General features: G+C 45.9%; 1 protein-coding gene across 3 annotated transcripts in view; it reads left to right on the top strand.

The window, feature by feature from the left end:
* INPP5F (inositol polyphosphate-5-phosphatase F) overlaps positions 1–21,659 on the top strand; it is an 855,919-nt gene that overhangs the window by 794,552 nt on the left and 39,708 nt on the right. For all 3 annotated transcript variants that reach the window (XM_069239234.1, XM_069239233.1, XM_069239235.1), the window contains one exon: positions 1,740–1,813. In XM_069239234.1, coding sequence (XP_069095335.1) covers positions 1,740–1,813 — 74 coding nt within the window. The remainder of the gene's footprint in view (positions 1–1,739; positions 1,814–21,659) is intronic.

Here is a 21,659-nt window from a genome sequence, read left to right as displayed (position 1 = left end):
GTAAACAAGCAACCTTGCGAGGCAAACTATTCTTCCCTTTGAGAATGCTGTAAGAAACCCGTCTTTCATCGTGGGCGGATTAATCCCTGTATTTCTATCATGGGAATGCTCATGCAAACTCAGTAAGTGAGGCGAAACATGCACAATCCTTAATATAGCCTGCCTGATTGAGAATAAATATTCCAACCTTGAAACAGCAGAGCACTCAGAAATCATTCTCTGTGATGGTCTCCGCTTTAGTACAATCAGACATGAACCCGACCTTGAAACTGCAGTTCACCAGCAGTTTACCCCATGGTGACTGACCTTTACATTTAGTTAGCCTTCCTTTCCTTTGAACTAGCTTTATTGGTCTCCAGAGCTAGCCTTCCCAGGCATTCTATTAGATACCTTCACACCTACAAAACTTGTCTCCTCCATGAAAACGTTCATAGAGTGTGACGTTTTCCCAGCAAGCACATAGTCCTTTTGACTTACTTACTGGGAACTTACTGTCTTGCAACAATAGATGAGGTAGTGTTCTCAATACTGGAAACACAGATTCATGCTACACACTTGTATTTCTACTTGGCTTCATATAGAAATCAATCATGCATGTTGTTTCTTAGGGTTGATTGTTAGATTGAGAGATGTGCTGTTATGGATGCTTTTCATGGTCTAACCTCCTAAAGATTGGATAGCAGACATGATTTATTATAATGATGATTCAGCGCATGCCTATTTTGCATTGTTTAATACAAAATTCAGGTCAAAGGATATTTGACAGAAGTGTGATACATTTGAGCTTCATACTAACAGTGAATTGTGTGACCTAGATGCTATTGCCTATCACTAATGATCAAGAGTTATTGTTATCTTTACTTCATGCACTTCTTTTCCGTTTGACATGGGTCCATTCACAACATTGTTTGGTCATTTTGTAATGCCATTCACCTTTCTCTGTTGATACTGTTTTTGTTTGTTCTTTGTCTTTTTCAAATATGAATAAAGGTTTGAAAAATGTTCTCTTCATTAGAAAGTTCTCTGTTTAACTAGCTTCATTTTGACAGTCTTCGTAAGGATACTCCTAAACAAAATAACATTTCTTCTTTAAAAAAACATGCTGGGCTAAACATTATTTAATTGAATTGAATAGAATTTTTGCTGCCCCTGCACAAACAAGGGAGAATACCAGTGAACCTATGCAAGGAGGTATCCGATGCAACATCTAACAATAAATTATTGTTTGTTAGGATGCATTATAGCAAAGGGAGAAATTGCCCAGAATGGGGTAGTACATCATACCCAAGACTGTAAGAATGGGTAGTGGAAATGGAAATATACAGGACAAAAGAAATAGTTGTCGACAAGGGCAGGGTATACCTCATAAATATGAAAAAGTATGAGGTGGGCAGATCATGGGGACTCAAAGCGACATAGATTTTCAAGAGGAAACACAGCAGTAAATGAGGGCAAAAACGGAATGCCTAGACAACATCAAGGAAACAGGAAGGAGATCCTGTCCCAGCCCCTTGGATTGTGACAATACATACACCTGGGTGGGGATGACGGAAAGGGGACACACACGTTAGGGAGAAAGTGTGCAAAACTGTTCATGGCTGTTCAGTTTATTTTTTTGGCTGATCATTTTAAGTTATTTGAAAATCAATAAAATGCTTTAAAAATTAAAATATGCAAGTCATGCCTACTGAAGAACTATTAGTACCGGTAAATAACTTTGGTCTTCCTTTAACTTTCAGCTATGATGACGAAGTTGACAAAGTTAATCAGTATCAGCGGCTGAATTTAGAAAACCTGGAGAAAATTGAAATAGGTAATTGTGCTTCTGTGTGAATGTATTCATTATCGCTGTTCCACCTCTACCGCTCAATATTTAAATGATTCGATGTGGAGTTGGAGAGGACACATTAACATTTTGAATATTTGTGAAAATGTGAGTTTAGTAGCTTGAGGAGGAATGATGTAAATTAAATAGAACCTCGTTGTTGTGCTTTCCCAGCTTTTACTTATAAGCCAAGGGTATTATGGGGAGTTCTGGAACGGCATTAAAGAAATATTGCAATTAAAAAATAACTGCAATAATACTATGCCCTGTTACAGTTTGGCCCGAGCCCCCTTCAACTTTTAGTGATATTGTGTGTGCTTTGCTCCTGTTCAGAAAAGTACTTGTTTCTGCAGATTCCTTACCCTCTAAATAATCTCCATGTGCCAGACTTGATCCATAAACTCTTTGCCAGTAAGAGCTCTTCAGCACTGCCAGGTGGCATCATATAGTCTAAACCGCAACTCTGGCACCCTGGTTGTGATGACATAGCAGTATTTAAGGCGCCAGCTGGTATTCTTATATCAGTTCCTGGTGTTTCTGCATGTCAACAACATGGGTTCAGAGGTCGTCTTGGTGCTTTACCAACACAATTCCTCAAATTTTGACAGCAACCAGGTCAAATGTCTTCTTCTAGGATTAATGGATTTAAATCAGTTCACATTTGGCATAAGAAGTTGTCTTTGTGATATCCACACAACATCTGCAGGCAGTGTCTGTGATCAAAACACAACTCCTTGGCTTGTAACTCCTGTTGAGTGCGGCACCTGAAGGTAAACAGAGAGTAGGAGGCCAAGCCAATTTTTTTGTCAGGACTGGCTGGGAAATGCCAAAGTGTTCCCATTCCCCTTCAGATAGGTCCATTGATGAGGAATAATCTCCCAAAAGATCTTTTCACCAAAATTAACAACAAAAAATCAAAGCAAGGCAAAATCCTCTTCTTCCTCTAGGACATGTTACTGCTCTTGGGATCAAATCAAATCAAATCAAATCATTAACATTTATAAAGCGCGCTACTCACCCGTGCGGGTCTCAAGGCGCTAGGGGAAAAAGGGGGGTTATCGCTGCTCGAACAGCCAGGTCTTTAGGAGTCTCCGGAAAGCGGAGTGGTCCTGGGTGGTCCTGAGGCTGGTGGGGAGGGAGTTCCAGGTCTTGGCCGCCAGGAAGGAGAAAGATCTCCTACCCGCCGTGGAGCGGCGGATGCGAGGGACAGCAGCGAGTGCGAGGCCAGAGGAGCGGAGGAGGCAGGTGGGGACGTAGAAGCTGAGGCGTCTGTTGAGGTATTCCGGTCCCTTGTCGTGGAGGGCTTTGTGTGCGTGGGTGAGAAGTCGGAAGGTGATCCTTTTGCTGACTGGGAGCCAATGCAGGTGTCTCAGGTGTGCGGAGATGTGGCTGCTGCGGGGACCATTCAGAATCCCAACACTGGGCTCTTCCTTGTTTTTGGAGCAAATTCCAATTGTTAAAAAGGTGACGCCAAGACAGTAAGACAAAGCTACAATATTGGTTATTCCCAAGCTAGTTAGGGATACAGTCCTCAGCTCTTTCTACAGGACCCACCCTTCCTCAAATTTGATACTAAACTGTTCACAAACATTTTAGCCTCTAGACTTGAAACAATCTTGCAAGATCTGATCCATGAGGACCGTTGTGGTTTCATAAGACTGAGTCAGTTGCTTGATAACAAGACGCACAGTTCACCTTGTTGAAAATGGCCATAACAAAAAATCACTGACCTTGCCAGTTTCTCTTGGCACCTTTAACTGGGTGGACTGGGCCTTCCTGTCCTTGGCTCTGCAGCAAAGGGGATTGAGCCCCCAGTATATAGATATGACAGTGGTAAATTACTGACAAGGATTTTGATGAATGATGACCACTTCTGACCATTTAGGCTTCAGAGAGGCATCAGACAGAAATGCCTATTATTCCTATAATGGTTTGCTGTCAGCATCACACCTTTTGGATGCCATTTTAGTCAGACCTCAGTTATGCAGAAAATACTATTCGGCATGAAGGAATTCAAAATGCAGACAACATACCACTCATTCTAGAAAACACTAATATCTTGCTGCCAGAGGCAAATCAACATTTAGGTGATTTTGAGATGGAACAGGTTGTAGAATCAAAAGGAATGAATCGAAGATCCTTCATCTGTCCCTGCCACCTAAAGTAGTGCAACTCCTGGAAAAAAGATGTCCTGTTCAGTGGGCACAAATATAGATTAAATATGTGGGAATTAAAATTGCACCACATGTAGTTGATATATCCAAGGTTAAGGTCTATTCTACTGTAGAGAAATTAGGAGGGACATTACAAAGTGGTTGCCTCATTTTGTTTCCTGGTTAGGAAGAACCAATGCAGTAAAAAGGAACGCACTACCCTAGCCTCTATATATATTCTAAGCTCCAGATCCAGGAGAAGATTAGATTTTTGGAACATTTGCAGAAGCTTTTGTTGAGATTCATCCGCTACAACTCCTGACTCAGAATCCCACTTCGACTGCAATGTGGATTAGCATTCCCTAACTTTTAAAGGTTTACTCTCCAGTATCTATGCAGTAATTATGGACTCATTACACAACCCCCTCACTAGGTGCACATGATAGCTTTGGAGAAAAATTGATCAAACTGATGGTGCCACAACAATAGGAGATAGGAGAAAGACATACATAAGCTTGCCTTGTGTTACAAACTTTAAGACAGACTATAAAAGTCTCTGTGGTTTACACTGTGTATCTCATAGAGACTTCTTGTTGCAGATTCCTTATCTTAGAATTTCCCCAGGCATCAGTCTGGATCTGGAGATTTTTCTCGAGCAGTACCCCTGCACGCCATCAGGTGGCATCAGTCAGCTCCGCGTCCATTGTTGGTGTCATGTTTACCGGATATGACATTGCAGGACCTTTATAGGCGCCACCCGGCACACTTATGTCAGTTCTTTTCTTTCCGTGCCAGCCTATGTGCAGATCTGAAGAAGAGCTAACCCCACAATCACATTTTTACCTGACTTTTCGAATTTTGTCGAAGCTTTCTTGACATTCTTATGTGTTGAGATGTCATGACTGAAGATCGGATTTAAGCCTTACAACTTCTGTCACCAGATGATGTCCATGGCAGATTCGCACCTCGTGTGTCTCTGGTGTTTGTAGCACAACTATTACCTGAAGTCGTGCTCTAAGTGGCGGGCCATGAACCCAAAGGTTTGAGGGAGCGGTCCCTGAAGCTGCTTGCGGGCCAGCGCTCAGCTCTGCATCACTCCCGGTCGGGTAAGCATAAGAAGAAGTCGAAGAAGAGCAAGCGTTCTTCATCTTCGCCATGTCGGCTGGCTGACACAATGTGGGAAAAGGAGCATTTTTGTTCTAAGGCTCTGTCCTCAGGCCTACACCTGGGTCGGCTCTGCACCTCCCTGTGTATCCTGGAGCTGAAGCCACCCCTGCCCAACTATGCGAGTTTTACGAGGCCATGCACCTCATCTTTGGGCAGTCAGACCCAGCCGGAGCGCATTCGGGGTCAGCAGGGGCCCCCCTCTGGTTATCCGCTGGCGTTTTTGGCCTTGGCTGTGGAGAGCACCCAGAGATCCATTCCCGGATCTGAATGATGGTTCAGATGTCAAGGCTCCTGATGCCACCCGGGCCCGTGGTTGGCGTCGATCCCATACTCATTCCTGACTCTGACACGAAGCTGGGCCAGTGTCGCGTGACCCCACCTTTGGCAGGGATTTTGCTCCCTAGGTCGGACTTTGACCCTTATTCTTATTGGTTCGGGTACAGTGGGAGTTTGGAGGGATTGCTGGACCCATTAGAATACCAGCTTGATGACCCCATGGACTGGGCAACTGAGCTGGGTGAAGGCAGTGGTCTGGACACTTTCCCTGACACTGGCATGCTTTCTCCTCCTACCGAGGAGGAAGCGTCTTATTTTATAGTGGAGAGCAGCCAAAGACCTGGGGCGCGAGTAGCCTTCAGTGGCCGTCAGGACTAACCTCATGAATGAGTTACTTCAGTCTGGGGCTTCCTCTTCAGACCTCTTTTGCCCTTTAATGAAGCCCTCACTAATGTCCTGCTTGGACATGGTCTAAACCCAGCACAGGAACTCCTGTTAATAGGACAGTCGCCTGCCGCCGTAGACCGGAGCCTAATGACCCAGTGTTCCTAACGCAACACCCAACCCCTGATAGCTTGGTTATCCAGGCCTCTACATCCTCACATGCATTTCCTTCTGCACCCCCGGACAGGGAATCCAAAAGACTCAATTAGCTCGGGGAAGAAAATGTTTTCTTCCTTCAGTCTGGCAATGGGTCCGCGAACACAGCATGCCTTTTGGGCCATTATCCCCATACTTTATGGGACACAGATGCACAGGTGCTGCCACAGATTCCGGTAGACGCCTGGGTCATCCTCTCCCAAGCTGTTGCTGATGGGAGGGATGCAACAAAGTTCACAATACTATGTGGACTGGATACGACCGACTCACTGGGAAGATCGGTTGCATTGAAGGTGGCCTTGAGGCGCTGCGCTTGGTTGAGGATGTCTGGCTTTTTGGGTGATGTCCAAGCCGCTCTTTTTGACATGCCCTTCGATGGCACCCATCTCTTCGGAGACAAAGCAGACTTGGCGCTCAGCTCTTTAAGGAGTCCCGGGCTTCGGCTGCAGCTGCCACTCACCCCCCTCAGTCTGCTTTTCTCCCCTTTTGTGGCTGTGGAAGGGACGCCCAACCACATCCCTTTCCCTCCAGCCACCGTGCTGTGCATGCTGCCCAGCCTCTGAGTGGCGCGGAACGTGGGATCCATCGTCCTTGTGGATCAGGGGGCCAATGGTCTGCCCAGTCCACTGCAGCTTCCAAACCTTCCTAGTCTGACGCTTCCCTATGAGGGAGCAGTTGGAGGCAGGATTTGCCATCACCTGCCCCGCTGGCAATCCATCACAATAGACAGGTGGGTTTTGCAAAAAGTCCAAAGGGGCTACTCCGTCCCCTTCTAGACTATCCCATCATCCATGCTATATTCCTACGATCGGATGATGGAGGATCACCTGCCACTTCTCCTCGAGTAGGTTACAGCTCTATTGGCCAAGGGAGATATAGAGAGGGTCTTCGTGCCAGTAGTGGGTTGTTATTCCAGCTACTTTCTGGTGCCCAAAAAGGACAAGAGCCTCCGCCCTATCCTAGACCTTTGGTCCCTCAATCTCTTCCTCATGAAGAAGAAGTTCAAAATGCTCACTCTGGCTCAGGTGCTTTCTTCCCTGGATCCAGCAGACTGGATGGTAGCGTAGGATTTGCAGGACGCATATTTTCATATTCCTGTTCTGCCTGCCTACAGAAGTTACTTGTGTTTCACAGTAGGCCATGAGCATGTTCAATTTACCCTGCTCCCCTTTTGCCTTAACAGTGCCCCTTGGGTGTTCACCATAGTGATAGCGGTGGTTGCAACTCATCTGCGCTGGTCAGGGGTTTCACTGTTCCCCTACCTCAATGACTGGCTGTTCAACCCGGGCTCGCACCAGGCTGTCTCCACTCACCTCCAGACTGTAGCAGACCGCCTGCATTCGCTGGTGTTCACTATAAACGGGTCACACCTGACTCCCTCCCAGATGATCCCTTTCATGGGAGGTGTGTTCTGGACACAGTACAGTTTAGGGCCTATCCTCCTAAGCAGCCAGTCCACGATATTCAGACTATGATACGATGTTTCAGCCTCTTTCCTGGATTTCGGCAAGGCTGACTCCGAGACTTCTGGGCCTCATGGCCTCCTGCATCCTGCTGGTGACACCTGCTAGATGGCCTATGCGGGCTCTGCAGTGGGACCAGAGGTTTCAGTGGGTGGAGGAAGCCCTAAAGTGGTGGAGTTTGAAATGCGATGGGGTCAGAGGCAGATCCCCCTCCCTTACCCAACCAGATCTGACAGTAGTGACGGATGAGGGATGCCAGGGAGGAGGTGGCCACATGGGAGAAGTGGAGATCAAAGGCATCTGGTCTCCGGCAGAGTCCTAGCTCCATGTCAGTCTATTGGAGCACAGGACGATGAGGTTAGCACTGAAAGCATCTCTTCCCTCTCTCAAAGCGAAAGTGGTGCACGTGTTCACAGACAACACCACCATCATGTGGTACTGCAACATGTAGGGTGGGGTGGGGTCGTGGAACCTTTGTCAGGAGACTCTGCGCCTCTGGACATGGCTGGAACATCAGGGTATTTCCCTGGTGGTTCAACATCTAGAAGGCTCTTTGAAGGACAGAGCGGATGAACTCAGCTGACAATGCCTGGTAGATCACGAATGGGGTCTCCATCCGGAGGTGGAGCAAGGTCTCTCAGCAGTGGGGAGAGCCCTGGTTAGATCTGTTTGCCTCTGCAGCAAACACGCAATTTCCAAGGCGGCGCTTGCTCAGTGACGCTTTTTGTCTCTAGTGAAACTCAGGCCTCCTTTACACCTTCCCACCAATACCACTCCTGCCCAGAGTTCTCAAGAAGATCAAGAACAATCAGGCCCAAGTAATTATTGTGGCTCCGAACTGGGCATGAAGAGCCTGGTATCCCATGCTATTGAGCAGGACCATCGATCCTTCAATCAGACTGCCCCTTTGGAGGATCTGCTTTCGCAGCAGCAGTGAACGGTTCTCCACCCCAACCTGTCCAGTCTCTGCTTTCTTGCATGGAGATTGAGAGGCGGCAGTTGACCGCTTTTGGCCTTCCTCCCGAAGTCTGTAACATTATCTTGGCAGCCAGGCGTCCCTCCACCAAAATGGTATGCACCTGTTGTTGGCAGAAATTTGTGGCATGGTGCACAGACAAGTATGCTGACCGCCTCTCTGCCCCTCTATCTGATGTCCTCTTGTTTATTCTCTAGCTCAGCAGGGCTCTGCTTTGTGCACCCTCAAGGGTTACTTGTCTATCATCCCTGCTTCCCTGAGATTACCTGACCAACCCTCCTTGTTTAACTCTCCTATTGTTTATGATTTTCTTGAATGGCAGGCATCGTCCGATACATTTTAAGTACTTAAACAGAGTATATTACACTCCCCTCAGACTTTATAGTTACTCCAGTATTGGAACTTTCATAGATTCACATGCTTGAATCATTCCCCGTCGTCGAGATGGGAGTCCCGGTACAATTTTCACAAGTAATGTTAAAACATATTGAAGAGAAAAAGGCCCTAGGCCTCTTCAATTTCATAGTCTATCATAGTCATTTTGTGAAAAGGACCAAACCTGATCCTCCACCAATCAGGCGACAGCACCCTTCAGAACCTCCTGAGAGAAGCTCTAGCACCTCAGATTTTCTACCGCACGTCGTGCTAGGGAGTCTCCTCAGAGCTCTGCTCTGTCTTCACACCTTTATTCAACTATATTTGTCTCAGAGAAACTCATTTATTTGGATTTGTCAGCTATTTTTCAACTATGTCTGACAAGGAAAAGAAGAGTGTCTTCAGAGACTGCAAGACTTGTGGGAAGAAAAGACTTCATTCTGAAGACCCTCACCAAGACTGCATTTACTGCCTGTACCCAGATCATTCAGCTAAAGACTGTAAGATTTGCATACTTTTTCTTCTAAGACCTTAAAAGACAGGGAAGGCAGATTATTAATATGGCTGCAGAAATTAAAACATAGGAAGGATCCAGTTTCTGATTCTGAGAGTGAGGAATCATCAACATCTAAGAGATCATCTAAAAGGGCAAGATCACGCTCTAGATCTCCCTCACAAATCTCAAGAAAAGCCCTCAAAAAGACTGCTTCAGGGTCTGATAAGGGTCGCAGCCCATCTTCTTCCCCAACTAAAGTCTCAAGTAAAGAGGGGAAAAGACATTCTTCCAGTTCTGAGAGGCACAGAAAGTCTTCATCTGTTCCACCATCTGTGCCTTTCAGAAAGCCTTCCTCTGTGACTGGAAAAAAGGCTTCGGCGACTGATTCCCCGTCAACGGCACCGTCGGTGGGTGCGTTGCCGATGACACCAGCTACTTCTGGATTTCCATTGTCGACGGCTCTGCCGGCGACATCGTCGACGAGAACAAGTACCCCACCGTTGACGAGAACGGCACCGACGACATCAGCGTCGACGACCGTCTACACCTCGTCATCGTCGACGGCGCTGATGTCAGTGTCAGCCCTACCGTCGTCGACGGTAGACTCGTCGGCGAGGCTTTCTGCTATTAAAATAACTGTGCGTCCAGCTTCGACGGCACCGTCCATGACGAATTCGATTTACACGTCGTCGACGACACCGTCGCAAGGGAAAAACATCAAAAAAGAGGAGAAAAGTTAACTCCAACCCACACATCACCTAGTAAGGTATCCTCCCTTGTGCCAGTACATCTTTTGGACGGAGACGAAGATTCAGATGAAGACGGGCCTTTTGGAACAGCCCACAGTCCTTCTGAATTGAATGTAAAGTACCAGGAAGAGGAGGAATATGAAGAAGCTTATGATCCTCAGGTTTACTCAGAGCATCAGCAATATCAACAGGGGGCGTATAGTCCTTCCGACCTGCTTACTGGCCTTAGAGCGATGTTAGTGGATTACAACAGAAGGTTTCCTCCTCAAGGAGAACAACCTCCTCCATCGCCTATTTCTGGTGTTTCTACTCCACATCAGAGACCAAGGTCCTTGCCCCTCACAAATGTGGCCACTCCAGACATGACAATTCCCCAAGACACCGACATCTCAGAAGGGGATCAGGAAGAAGGAGAGCTCATGGACACTCACTCAGAGTGGGACGAGTACATTATCCCTGCTCCTTCTTCTCCTTCTCATTCGAAGGTGGAATCCCAACCAGAAGACATTGGAGGTTTTCACAATCTTCTAGAGAGGGCAGCCAAGCGTTTTGCCTTACCGTTACCTACTAAACAAACAGACTGTTTCCTATATGATTTTAAGGAGCCCTTTCAGAAGTCTGTGCGCTCTAACCCGATGGTGAACTACCTGTGGGAAGAGGGCCTTAAAGTCATGAATAATCCGGCAACAGTCACCGCAGTTTTGCCACATCTGGATAAAAAATACAAAGCTCCTGATGATGCACCAACATGCTTAACAGGACATCCTCCTCCGGATTCAGTAGTAGCTCAGGCAGCTCAAAGAAGATCGAAGAATCCTTCTGCCCCGATTTCCGCACACCCAGACAAGGAGGGTAGGCGGCTAGACAACATAGGGAAAAGGTTTTCGTCTATGGCCAGCCTAGTAGTTAGAGCTGCCAACTCCTTGGCTATTTTGTCTAGATTCGACAGACAACTTTGGGCCGATATTGCACCTTTTATTAACCAACTGCCAGAAGACGCGAGATCGGAGGCAAATAAAACTGTACAAGAAGGTCAACGCACGTCTGCAGAGCTTATAGACTGTTTAATGGATATAGCGACCACTGCTTTTAGACAGCTTGCAGGTGCAGCTGTACTAAGAAGACAGGGCCGGCTTAAAGCCACCTCGTTTCGCCCAGAAGTCCAGAATAAAATCGTAGACTTACCCTTTGATGGCCAAGCGCTATTTGGAAAACATGTTGATGAAGCCCTACAATCAATCAAGACGGACACGGACACGGCAAGGTCATTAGGGACCCTGCAATATCGAAGATCGTCCTTTCGTCCTAGCGGGCGTGGCCAACCCTCATACAGAGGGGGATATCAACAACAGAGATATTCTTCCTATCCATCATCCTCAAGCAGTATCGCCCATACTACTCGCAAAGGCAGCCGACTCAACCAGCCTATAGTAGACCAGCAGGCCGTGGACATTCAACCCGTCCGGCCAAAGGTTCAGCTCGTAGAACCTGATGTTTTTCGAGGCGCCGGCTACGCTCAGTCCTCCTCCTGTCACCCCGGGCGGGAGGATCTCCTTATTCCTCAGTCAATGGCAAACCATTACGTCAGACAAGTGGGTCCTACAATTAGTGGAACGGGGCCATACTTTAGAATTTATCCAGATACCTCCCTCCAACCCTCCCCGCAGGACTCCTTCAAGGTATCCTCAACAACTCAAAGAAGAAGTCGAAAAGCTGCTTCTCAAGGGAGCTATAGAGAAGGTGCCTCGGGCCCAACGAGGAACAGGATTTTATTCCAGGTTCTTCATCATTCGGAAAAAGTGGAAGGATTGGAGGCCGATCCTCGATTTAAGGGAACTAAATGTATACCTAAAAAAGCAATCGTTCCGAATGATCAGCCTGCAAGACGTCCTTCTGCGTCTCAATCAAGGAGATTTTATGTCATCACTAGACCTCAAAGACGCATACTTCCACATACCCATCCACCCTGCCCACAGAAAATATTTGAGATTCACCGTAGCCGGGAGCCATTATCAATACCGCGTCCTTCCTTTCGGACTCAAATCAGCCCCAAGAATATTTACCAAATGCCTAGCACCAGTCTCAGCCTTTCTCAGAAGAAGAAAGCACCAGGTTTTTCCATACTTAGACGATTGGTTAATAAAGGCAAAGACTTACGCAGGAGCACACAAGTCAACAAGAAAGTGCGTTTCCTTACTGACCAATCTCGGATTCACAATCAACTGGGAGAAGTCCAACCCTCTACACCAGTGCGCAATATTACTTTTCTGGGAGCAAAACTGAACACAGAATCCGGCATGGCATGTCCCACGTTAGAGAGGCAACAAAGATTACTGACCCTAGTGAGTTCCATACAGAGAAGACGAAAGGTTACTGGTCCGTCTCTTCAAATCACTGTTGGGCATGATGTCTTCATGCATACCTCTGATTCCTCTGTGTCGGCTAAAGATGCGCCCCTTACAGGAGCAGCTAAATCGTCAATGGCTCCAAGTATCAGGCACTTTCGAGGACCAGGTACAAATAACTCCGATAATGATCAGAACTCTGAGATGGTGGTCTCAAAAGCACCATCTGTCAATCGGCCTCTCGTTTCTTCAACAGCCAGCCCCGTGGACCATAACAACGGATGCCTCACTGGAAGGCAGGGGAGCGGTGTTACAGGACCTGAAAATAAGTGGCAAATGGCCAATGCATCTGGCATCAATGCATATCAATTGGCTAGAACTCAGGGCAGTGCACCTGGCCTTACAAGCGTTTCTCCCAAGAATCTCAGGATCGCGAGTGGTGATAAGAACGGACAACACCACTACGATGCACTATCTCAACAAACAAGGAGGCACAAGATCTCTCACCCTCTCCAGGGAAGCCCAAGCGATCTGGAACTGGGCCTCGCAGCAAGGCATCACACTATCAGCGGTACACTTGCCTGGAATAAACAACAAGACAGCAGATGCACTCAGCAGGCAGAAATCGAACTGCCACGAGTGGGAGCTAGACCAGACAGTACTGAACCAGATTTTTTCCCGGTGGGGAACACCAACGGTGGATCTGTTTGCGAAGAAGGACAACGCCAAATGCCGGTTCTTCGCAAGTTGGCATCACCAAAAGGGATCTTGGGGGAATGCGTTTTCGATACTCTGGTCAGACATCTTTGCTTACGCCTTTCCTCCCATTCCGTTGATCCCAAGGGTCCTCACGAAGATGAAAACAGAACCGTGCACTCTGATACTGATAGCCCCCTACTGGCCGCGCCAACATTGGTTCACGGAGCTCCTCATTCTGTCAGCCAAACCTCATATTCCACTGGAGCCGTTACCTCAATTACTAACAATGAACAACGGCCAGGTTCGGCACCCCGATCCGCAGTCAATGCGGTTATCAGCATGGCTCCTCACCACAGAGAGTTTGCGCATTTGAATATCCCGCAGGACTGCAGAGATATTTTGTCGAAGGCCAGAGCGGATAGCACGAACAAGACGTATCAGTGTAAATGGAAAAGATTCTGTGCCTGGTGTCATCAGCGTCTGATTGACCCTCTAGTCTCACCACCAGAGGAAATATTGCTGTATCTCTTACAGCTAGCTCAATCTGGCCTAGCACACTCGTCCATTAAAGTTCACTTAGCAGCTATAGCTGCATACAGACGTTCAGATGACACACCCTCACTCTTCTCTTCTCGGCTGATTAAGAGATTTCTAAAGGGGCTTTTCAGGGTTTACCCTCCTTTCAGACCACCACCTCCTTCGTGGAACCTGAATATTGTTTTGGCACAACTGATGAAGCATCCGTTTGAACCGATCCATCGTGCTTCCCTCAAGTTCTTGTCGTGGAAGGTTGCCTTATTGATAGCCCTTACATCAGCTAGGCGGGTCAGCGAGGTGCAAGCGCTTTCCATCCAAGAGCCATTCCTGCAGCTTAAACACAATAGACTGTTAATGCGCACTAACCCGCATTTTATTCCAAAGGTTCCGTCAGACTTTCACATGAACGAACCTTTAGTCTTCAAGTCTTTTTTCCCTTATCCATCTACTCCGGCGGAGAGGGCATTACACTCTTTAGACGTTAAAAGATGTGTTCAACTTTATTTGGACAGGACTAAATCTTTTCGACGCTCTAATCAGTTATTTGTGGCGTACAGTGCTCCTAGGAAGGGGTACCCACTATCCAAGCAGAGTATTTCCAGCTGGATCGCCTCAGCCATTCACTTTTGCCATCAAGCAACGGGTAAACCTTTGCAGTCATCTGTGCATGCTCACTCTACGAGAAGTCTCATCGTCAGCTGCACTGTTTGCCGGAGTGCCACTACAAGACATTTGTAGAGCAGCAACGTGGAAGAGCTTTCATACTTTCACTAAGCACTACTGCTTGGAATCTCTCTCTCACAGAGAGGTAGCAGTGTGCCAGGCGGTTCTCAGGAATCTCTTCAGTGAAGGTGAGCCATTTCTCCTATATCCCTCCATCCTAGAACAGGTATGCACATTGTTTACATTTAAAAAAAAAAAAGGAGAAAAACAGAAACGTATATAAGGATAAAAGAACGGTATCACAATCACATAAGTAAGCGGGTTTGCAGACATTGATCATGTTACAGTAGTGTCTTATAATAATTTCTTTACTGTTTTTCTTGGAATTTCATAATGTATCTCCACAGGTTTATCTGTATGTAATAGAGATAAGTATATAGGTGTATTTATACATATATATATATATATATATATATATATATATATATATATATATATGTTCGATGGCATGTGTAGCTGCAGATACACATGCTGTGCACATCCCGCCATCTGGTGTTGGGCTCGGAGTGTTACAAGTTGTTTTTCTTCGAAGAAGTCTTTTTTCGAGTCACAAGACCGAGGGACTCCTCCCATTTCGACTCCATTGCGCATGGGCGTCGACTCCATCTTAGATTGTTTTGTTCCTGCCATCGGGTTCGGACGTGTTCCTTTTCGCTCCGTGTTTCAGGTCGGAAAGTTAGTTAGAATCTCGGAAAAATCGTCGGTATTGTTTACGTTCGGTATCGGGTTAGTTACAACAGATCGACACCGAATTAAGAAGAGCTCCGGTGGCCCTTCGGGGTTTTCTTCCATCCCCGTCGGGGCCTGGTCGGCCCGGCCACGTGTCTCTTCAAGGCTGATGGAACGGACCCCATTCCGCTTCTGTCCAAAATGCCATAACAAGTATCCATATACAGATCAACATCTGGTCTGTAACTTGTGTTTGTCACCAGAACACAAGGAGGATACTTGTGAGGCCTGTCGAGCGTTTCGGTCCAGGAAGACACTCAGGGACCGAACAGCAAGAAGACTGCAAATGGCGTCGGCGCCGACAGGACAAGAGCGTTTTGAGGAGGAGGAAGAAACATTCTCCACCCAGGAGTCCGACTCTGAGGAGATCGATCCCGAGGAAACGCCGAAAACCGTGAGTAAGACGTCGAAACCAAGAACTCACGAGAAAAGCGCTAAAGCCCAGGGGACGCCACCGCCAACAGGCCATGGCTTAACCCGAAAAGTAGGTGACCGTTCATCGGCACCGAAAAAGGGCGAGCTGGTTTCGAAGTCATCCGACTCCGGTCGAGATACCGGCACACAGCAATCTCGGGCCCGAGATAGTGGCTCAGAAAAGATTCGGCACCGAGACAGCGGCACCGAAACGGTTCGGCACAGAGAGAGCACAATGCCGAAAGTAAAAAAGGTTTTGTCGGAGCCGAAAAAAGCAGCCGAAAAGGTTTCGGTACCGAAATATCCGGCCTCGGAACCGAAAACAAGTTCCTACACTGAGGAACAAGGACTGTCCACACAAATGAAGACACATAGATTTGGACAGGAATTACAGGCAATAGAGCCAGATCACACACAAAGATGGCTCTTTATTCAAAAAGATACAGGGAAGATCAGCACTCTTCCTCCAGTCAAAATGAAACGCAAGCTTGCCTTCCAAGACAAAGACAAACAGCCACACGCAAAGGTGGCTAAACAAGTAACACCGCCACCATCCCCACATCACTCTCCGCAACCATCACCGGTAGCCACTCCACCAATGATGCAATCCCCAACTCATACAGGAATGAGTCAAGATGACCCTGACGCATGGGACCTTTATGACGCACCAGTGTCAGATAATAGTCCAGAATGCTATCCAGCTAAACCATCGCCACCAGAGGATAGTACAGGCTACGCACAGGTGGTGTCAAGAGCAGCTGCATTTCATAATGTCAGCCTTCATTCAGAGCCCATTGAAGACGACTTTCTTTTTAATACACTGTCGTCCACACACAGCCAATATCAGAGTCTTCCTATGCTACCCGGAATGCTAAAACACTCCAAACAAGTGTTTGAGGAGCCTGTTAAAGGGAGAGCCATTACTCCAAGAGTAGATAAAAAATATAAACCACCACCAACAGACCCAGTGTACATTACACAACAGCTAACACCAGACTCTGTTGTAGTGGGAGCAGCGCGCAAAAGAGCCAACTCTCATACTTCAGGAGATGCACCACCTCCAGATAAAGAAAGTCGAAAATTCGATGCTGCAGGCAAAAGGGTGGCGGCACAGGCAGCAAACCAGTGGCGTATTGCAAATTCGCAAGCTTTGCTAGCCAGATATGATAGGGCCCATTGGGATGAGATGCAACACCTTATTGAACATTTACCCAAGGAGTTCCAAAAAAGAGCGCAGCAAGTAGTAGAAGAAGGACAGGGTATCTCCAATAATCAGATACGGTCAGCAATGGATGCTGCAGACACAGCTGCTAGAACTGTCAACACAGCTGTAACAATAAGGAGACATGCATGGCTGCGTACATCAGGATTTAAACCAGAGATACAGCAAGCTGTGCTGAATATGCCATTCAACGGACAGCAGTTGTTTGGGCCGGAGGTGGACACTGCGATCGAAAAACTTAAGAAAGACACTGACACGGCCAAAGCCATGGGCGCACTCTACTCCCCACAGAGCAGAGGCACATTTCGAAAGACACAATTTTCAGGGGGGTTTCGAGGGCAAACCACAGAAGCCACAACCTCACAAACAAAGCCCACTTACCAGAGCCAGTATCAGCGGGGAGGTTTTCGGGGACAATATAGAGGGGGACAATTTCAAAGGAATAGAGGAAAGTTCCAAAGTCCCAAAACTCCTCCAAACAAGCAGTGACTTAAAGGTCACAAATCCCCAACACATAACACCTGTGGGGGGGAGACTAACCAAGTTTTACAAACATTGGGAGGAAATAACAACAGACACTTGGGTCTTAGCAATTATCCAGCATGGTTATTGCATAGAATTTCTCAAATTCCCTCCAAACATCCCACCGAAAACACACAATATGTCAAAACAACATATAGATCTTCTAGGACTAGAAGTTCAGGCATTGCTACAAAAAGAAGCAATAGAGTTAGTACCAAAACAACAAATAAACACAGGACTTTACTCCCTGTACTTTCTGATACCCAAAAAAGACAAGAGTCTGAGACCTATACTAGATCTGAGAACATTAAATACCTACATCAAATCAGATCACTTTCACATGGTTACATTACAAGACGTAATCCCACTGCTCAAACAACAAGACTACATGACAACACTAGACCTAAAGGATGCATATTTCCATATACCAATACATCCTTCACACAGAAAGTACCTAAGGTTTGTATTCCAAGGGATACATTACCAATTCAAAGTGTTGCCATTCGGAATAACAACTGCACCAAGAGTTTTTACAAAATGCCTAGCAGTAGTAGCTGCACATATCAGAAGGCAGCAAATACATGTGTTCCCGTACCTAGACGATTGGTTAATCAAAACCAACACGCTAAGACGGTGTTCACAACACACAAAATATGTCATAGAAATCCTCCACAAACTAGGTTTCTCAATCATTTACACAAAGTCACACCTTCTGCCGTGTCAAACACAGCAATACTTAGGAGCAACAATCAACACAGCAAAAGGGATTGCCACTCCAAGTCCACAAAGAGTTCACCATTTCACAATGTGATACAGACCATGTATCCAAATCAAAGGATACAAGTCAAACTGGTGATGAAACTACTAGGCATGATGTCTTCATACATAGCCATTGTCCCAAACGCAAGGTTGCACATGCGGCCCTTACAACAGTGCCTAGCATCACAATGGTCACAAGCACAGGGTCAGCTTCTAGATCTGGTGTTGATAGACCGCCAAACATACATCTCGCTTCAATGGTGGAACAGTATAAATTTAAACCAAGGGCGGCCTTTCCAAGACCCAGTGCCACAATACGTAATAACAACAGATGCTTCCATGATAGGGTGGGGAGCACACCTCAATCAACACAGCATCCAAGGACAATGGGACATACAGCAAAAACAGTTTCACATAAATCACTTAGAACTGTTAGCGGTATTTCTAGCGCTCAAAGCATTTCAACCCATAATAAGACCCAAACACATTCTTGTCAAAACAGACAACATGACAACAATGTATTACCTAAACAAACAGGGAGGCACACACTCAACACAGTTGTGTCTCCTAACACAGAAAATATGGCATTGGGCGATTCACAACCACATTCGCCTAATAGCACAATTTATTCCAGGAATTCAGAACCAGTTAGCAGACAATCTCTCTCGGGATCACCAACAGATCCACGAATGGGAGATTCACCCCCAAATACTAAACACTTACTTCCAAATGTGGGGAACACCACAAATAGATCTATTTGCAACAAAAGAAAACTCAAAATGCCAAAACTTCGCATCCAGGTACCCACAAGATCAGTCTCAGGGCAATGCGTTATGGATGAGCTGGTCAGGGATATTTGCTTACGCTTTTCCCCCTCTCTCACTCCTTCCATATCTAGTAAACAAATTGAGTCAAAACAAACTCAAACTCATACTAATAGCACCGACATGGGCAAGACAACCTTGGTACACAACACTACTAGACCTCTCAGTAGTACCTCATGTCAAACCACCAAACAGACCAGATCTGTTAACACAACACAAACAACAGATCAGACATCCAAATCCAGCATTGCTGAATCTAGCAATTTGGCTCCTGAAATCCTAGAATTCGGACACTTAGACCTCACACAAGAATGTATGGAGGTCATAAGACAAGCTAGGAAACCTACCACTAGACACTGCTATGCAAATAAGTGGAAAAGATTTGTTTATTACTGCCATAATAATCAAATTCAACCCTTACACGCATCTGCCAAAGATATAGTAGGATACTTACTACAATTGCAAAAGTCAAAGCTAGCTTTCTCTTCAATAAAGATACATCTGACCGCAATTTCAGCCTACCTGCAAATTACGCACTCAACTTCATTATTTAGGATACCAGTCATAAAAGCATTTATAGAAGGCCTAAAGAGAATTATACCACCACGAACACCACCAGTTCCTTCATGGAACCTCAACATTGTCTTAACACGACTCATGGGTCCACCTTTTGAGCCCATGCACTCTTGTGAAATGCAATATTTAACATGGAAAGTTGCATTTTTGATTGCCATCACATCTCTAAGAAGAGTGAGTGAAATTCAAGCATTTACCATACAAGAACCATTTATTCAAATACACAAGCATAAAGTAGTTCTACGGACAAATCCAAAATGTTTACCAAAAGTGATCTCACCGTTCCACTTGAATCAAACGGTAGAATTACCAGTGTTCTTCCCTCAGCCAGATTCTGTAGCTGAAAGAGCACTGCATACATTAGACATCAAAAGAGCACTAATGTACTACATTGACAGAACAAAACTAATTCGAAAAACAAAACAACTATTTATTGCTTTCCAAAAACCTCATACAGGGAATCCAATTTCTAAACAAGGCATTGCTAGATGGATAGTTAAGTGTATTCAAACCTGCTATCTTAAAGCAAAGAGAGAGCTGCCTATTACACCAAAGGCACACTCAACCAGAAAAAAAGGTGCTACCATGGCCTTTCTAGGAAATATTCCAATGAACGAATTATGTAAGGCAGCAACATGGTCTACGCCTCATACATTTACCAAACACTACTGTGTAGATGTGTTAACGGCACAACAAGCCACAGTAGGTCAAGCTGTACTACGAACATTATTTCAAACAACTTCAACTCCTACATGCTGAACCACCGCTTTTGGGGAGATAACTGCTTACTAGTCTATGCACAGCATGTGTATCTGCAGCTACACATGCCATTGAACGGAAAATGTCACTTACCCAGTGTACATCTGTTCGTGGCATTAGTCGCTGCAGATTCACATGCGCCCACCCGCCTCCCCGGGAGCCTGTAGCCGTTTAGAAGTTGATCTTGAACATTTGTAAATTTGTAAATACATTACTTTAAACTTCATTATGTACATACGTATTCACTCCATTGCATGGGCACTATTACTAGCATACACAACTCCTACCTCACCCTCTGCGGGGAAAACAATCTAAGATGGAGTCGACGCCCATGCGCAATGGAGTCGAAATGGGAGGAGTCCCTCAGTCTCATGACTCGAAAAAAGACGTCTTCGAAGAAAAACAACTTGTAACACTCCGAGCCCAACACCAGATGGCGGGATGTGCACAGCATGTGAATCTGCAGCGACTAATGCCACGAACAGATGTACACTGGGTAAGTGACATTTTCCATACATATATATATATATATATACATATATATATATATGTGTATATATATATATATATAGACATATGGGCGTATACTTATATAGTTCATCATTTTATGCATGATGATAATAAGGTTTTGTGGTTCAAGATATTTTGTTTATTAGAGGTGTTGTCATATTACAATGTGCATAGTTATTGCTCTCTACTCTGATTCAAGCATGTGAATCTATGAAAGTTCCAATACTGGAGTAAGAAAATAAGTTACTTACCTGTAACTGTAGTTCTCCAGTATTGGAATCTTTCATAGATTCACATGCGACCCACCCGCCTCCCCGGAGAAGCTCACTTCACCTCTTTCTTTCTTTATATATTCAACATAATATACGCACTTGTGCTTGGAAAATCTGAGGTGCTAGAGCTTCTCTCAGGAGGTTCTGAAGGGTGCTGTCGCCTGATTGGTGGAGGATCAGGTTTGGTCCTTTTCACAAAATGACTCTGATAGACTATGAAATTGAAGAGGCCTAGGGCCTTTTTCTCTTCAATATGTTTTAACATTACTTGTGAAAATTGTACCGGGACTCCCATCTCGACGATGGGGAATGATTCAAGCATGTGAATCTATGAAAGATTCCAATACTGGAGAACTACAGTTACAGGTAAGTAATTTTCTTTCATATTGGCTACGAGCTAACGCAAGCTGTCCTAAGTGCGGTGAGGAACAGGCGGGCTTCTTACACATGTCCTGGGCCTGTGATGGGGTACAACGCTTCTGGAGATCAGTGTTCAAAGAACTGGAGGCAATAGTCGGACAGCAGCTAAATCGTGAACCGATATTGGCACTCCTAGGCTGGGATAGAGACTTACCAAAATCATTCACAAAGTTGTTGGCAGTTGGGCTGCTACAGGCTAAGCGACGCATTGCTGTGCAGTGGGATCGTGGTCCGGTCTCGACAGTGGAAGCCTGGAATAGAGACATGA

Source organism: Pleurodeles waltl, chromosome 6 (assembly GCF_031143425.1).
Source record: "Pleurodeles waltl isolate 20211129_DDA chromosome 6, aPleWal1.hap1.20221129, whole genome shotgun sequence".
NCBI classification, from domain to species: Eukaryota; Metazoa; Chordata; class Amphibia; order Caudata; family Salamandridae; genus Pleurodeles; species Pleurodeles waltl.
Note: the sequence above shows the minus strand (reverse complement) of the source record. Positions and strands in the feature narration are given on the sequence as shown.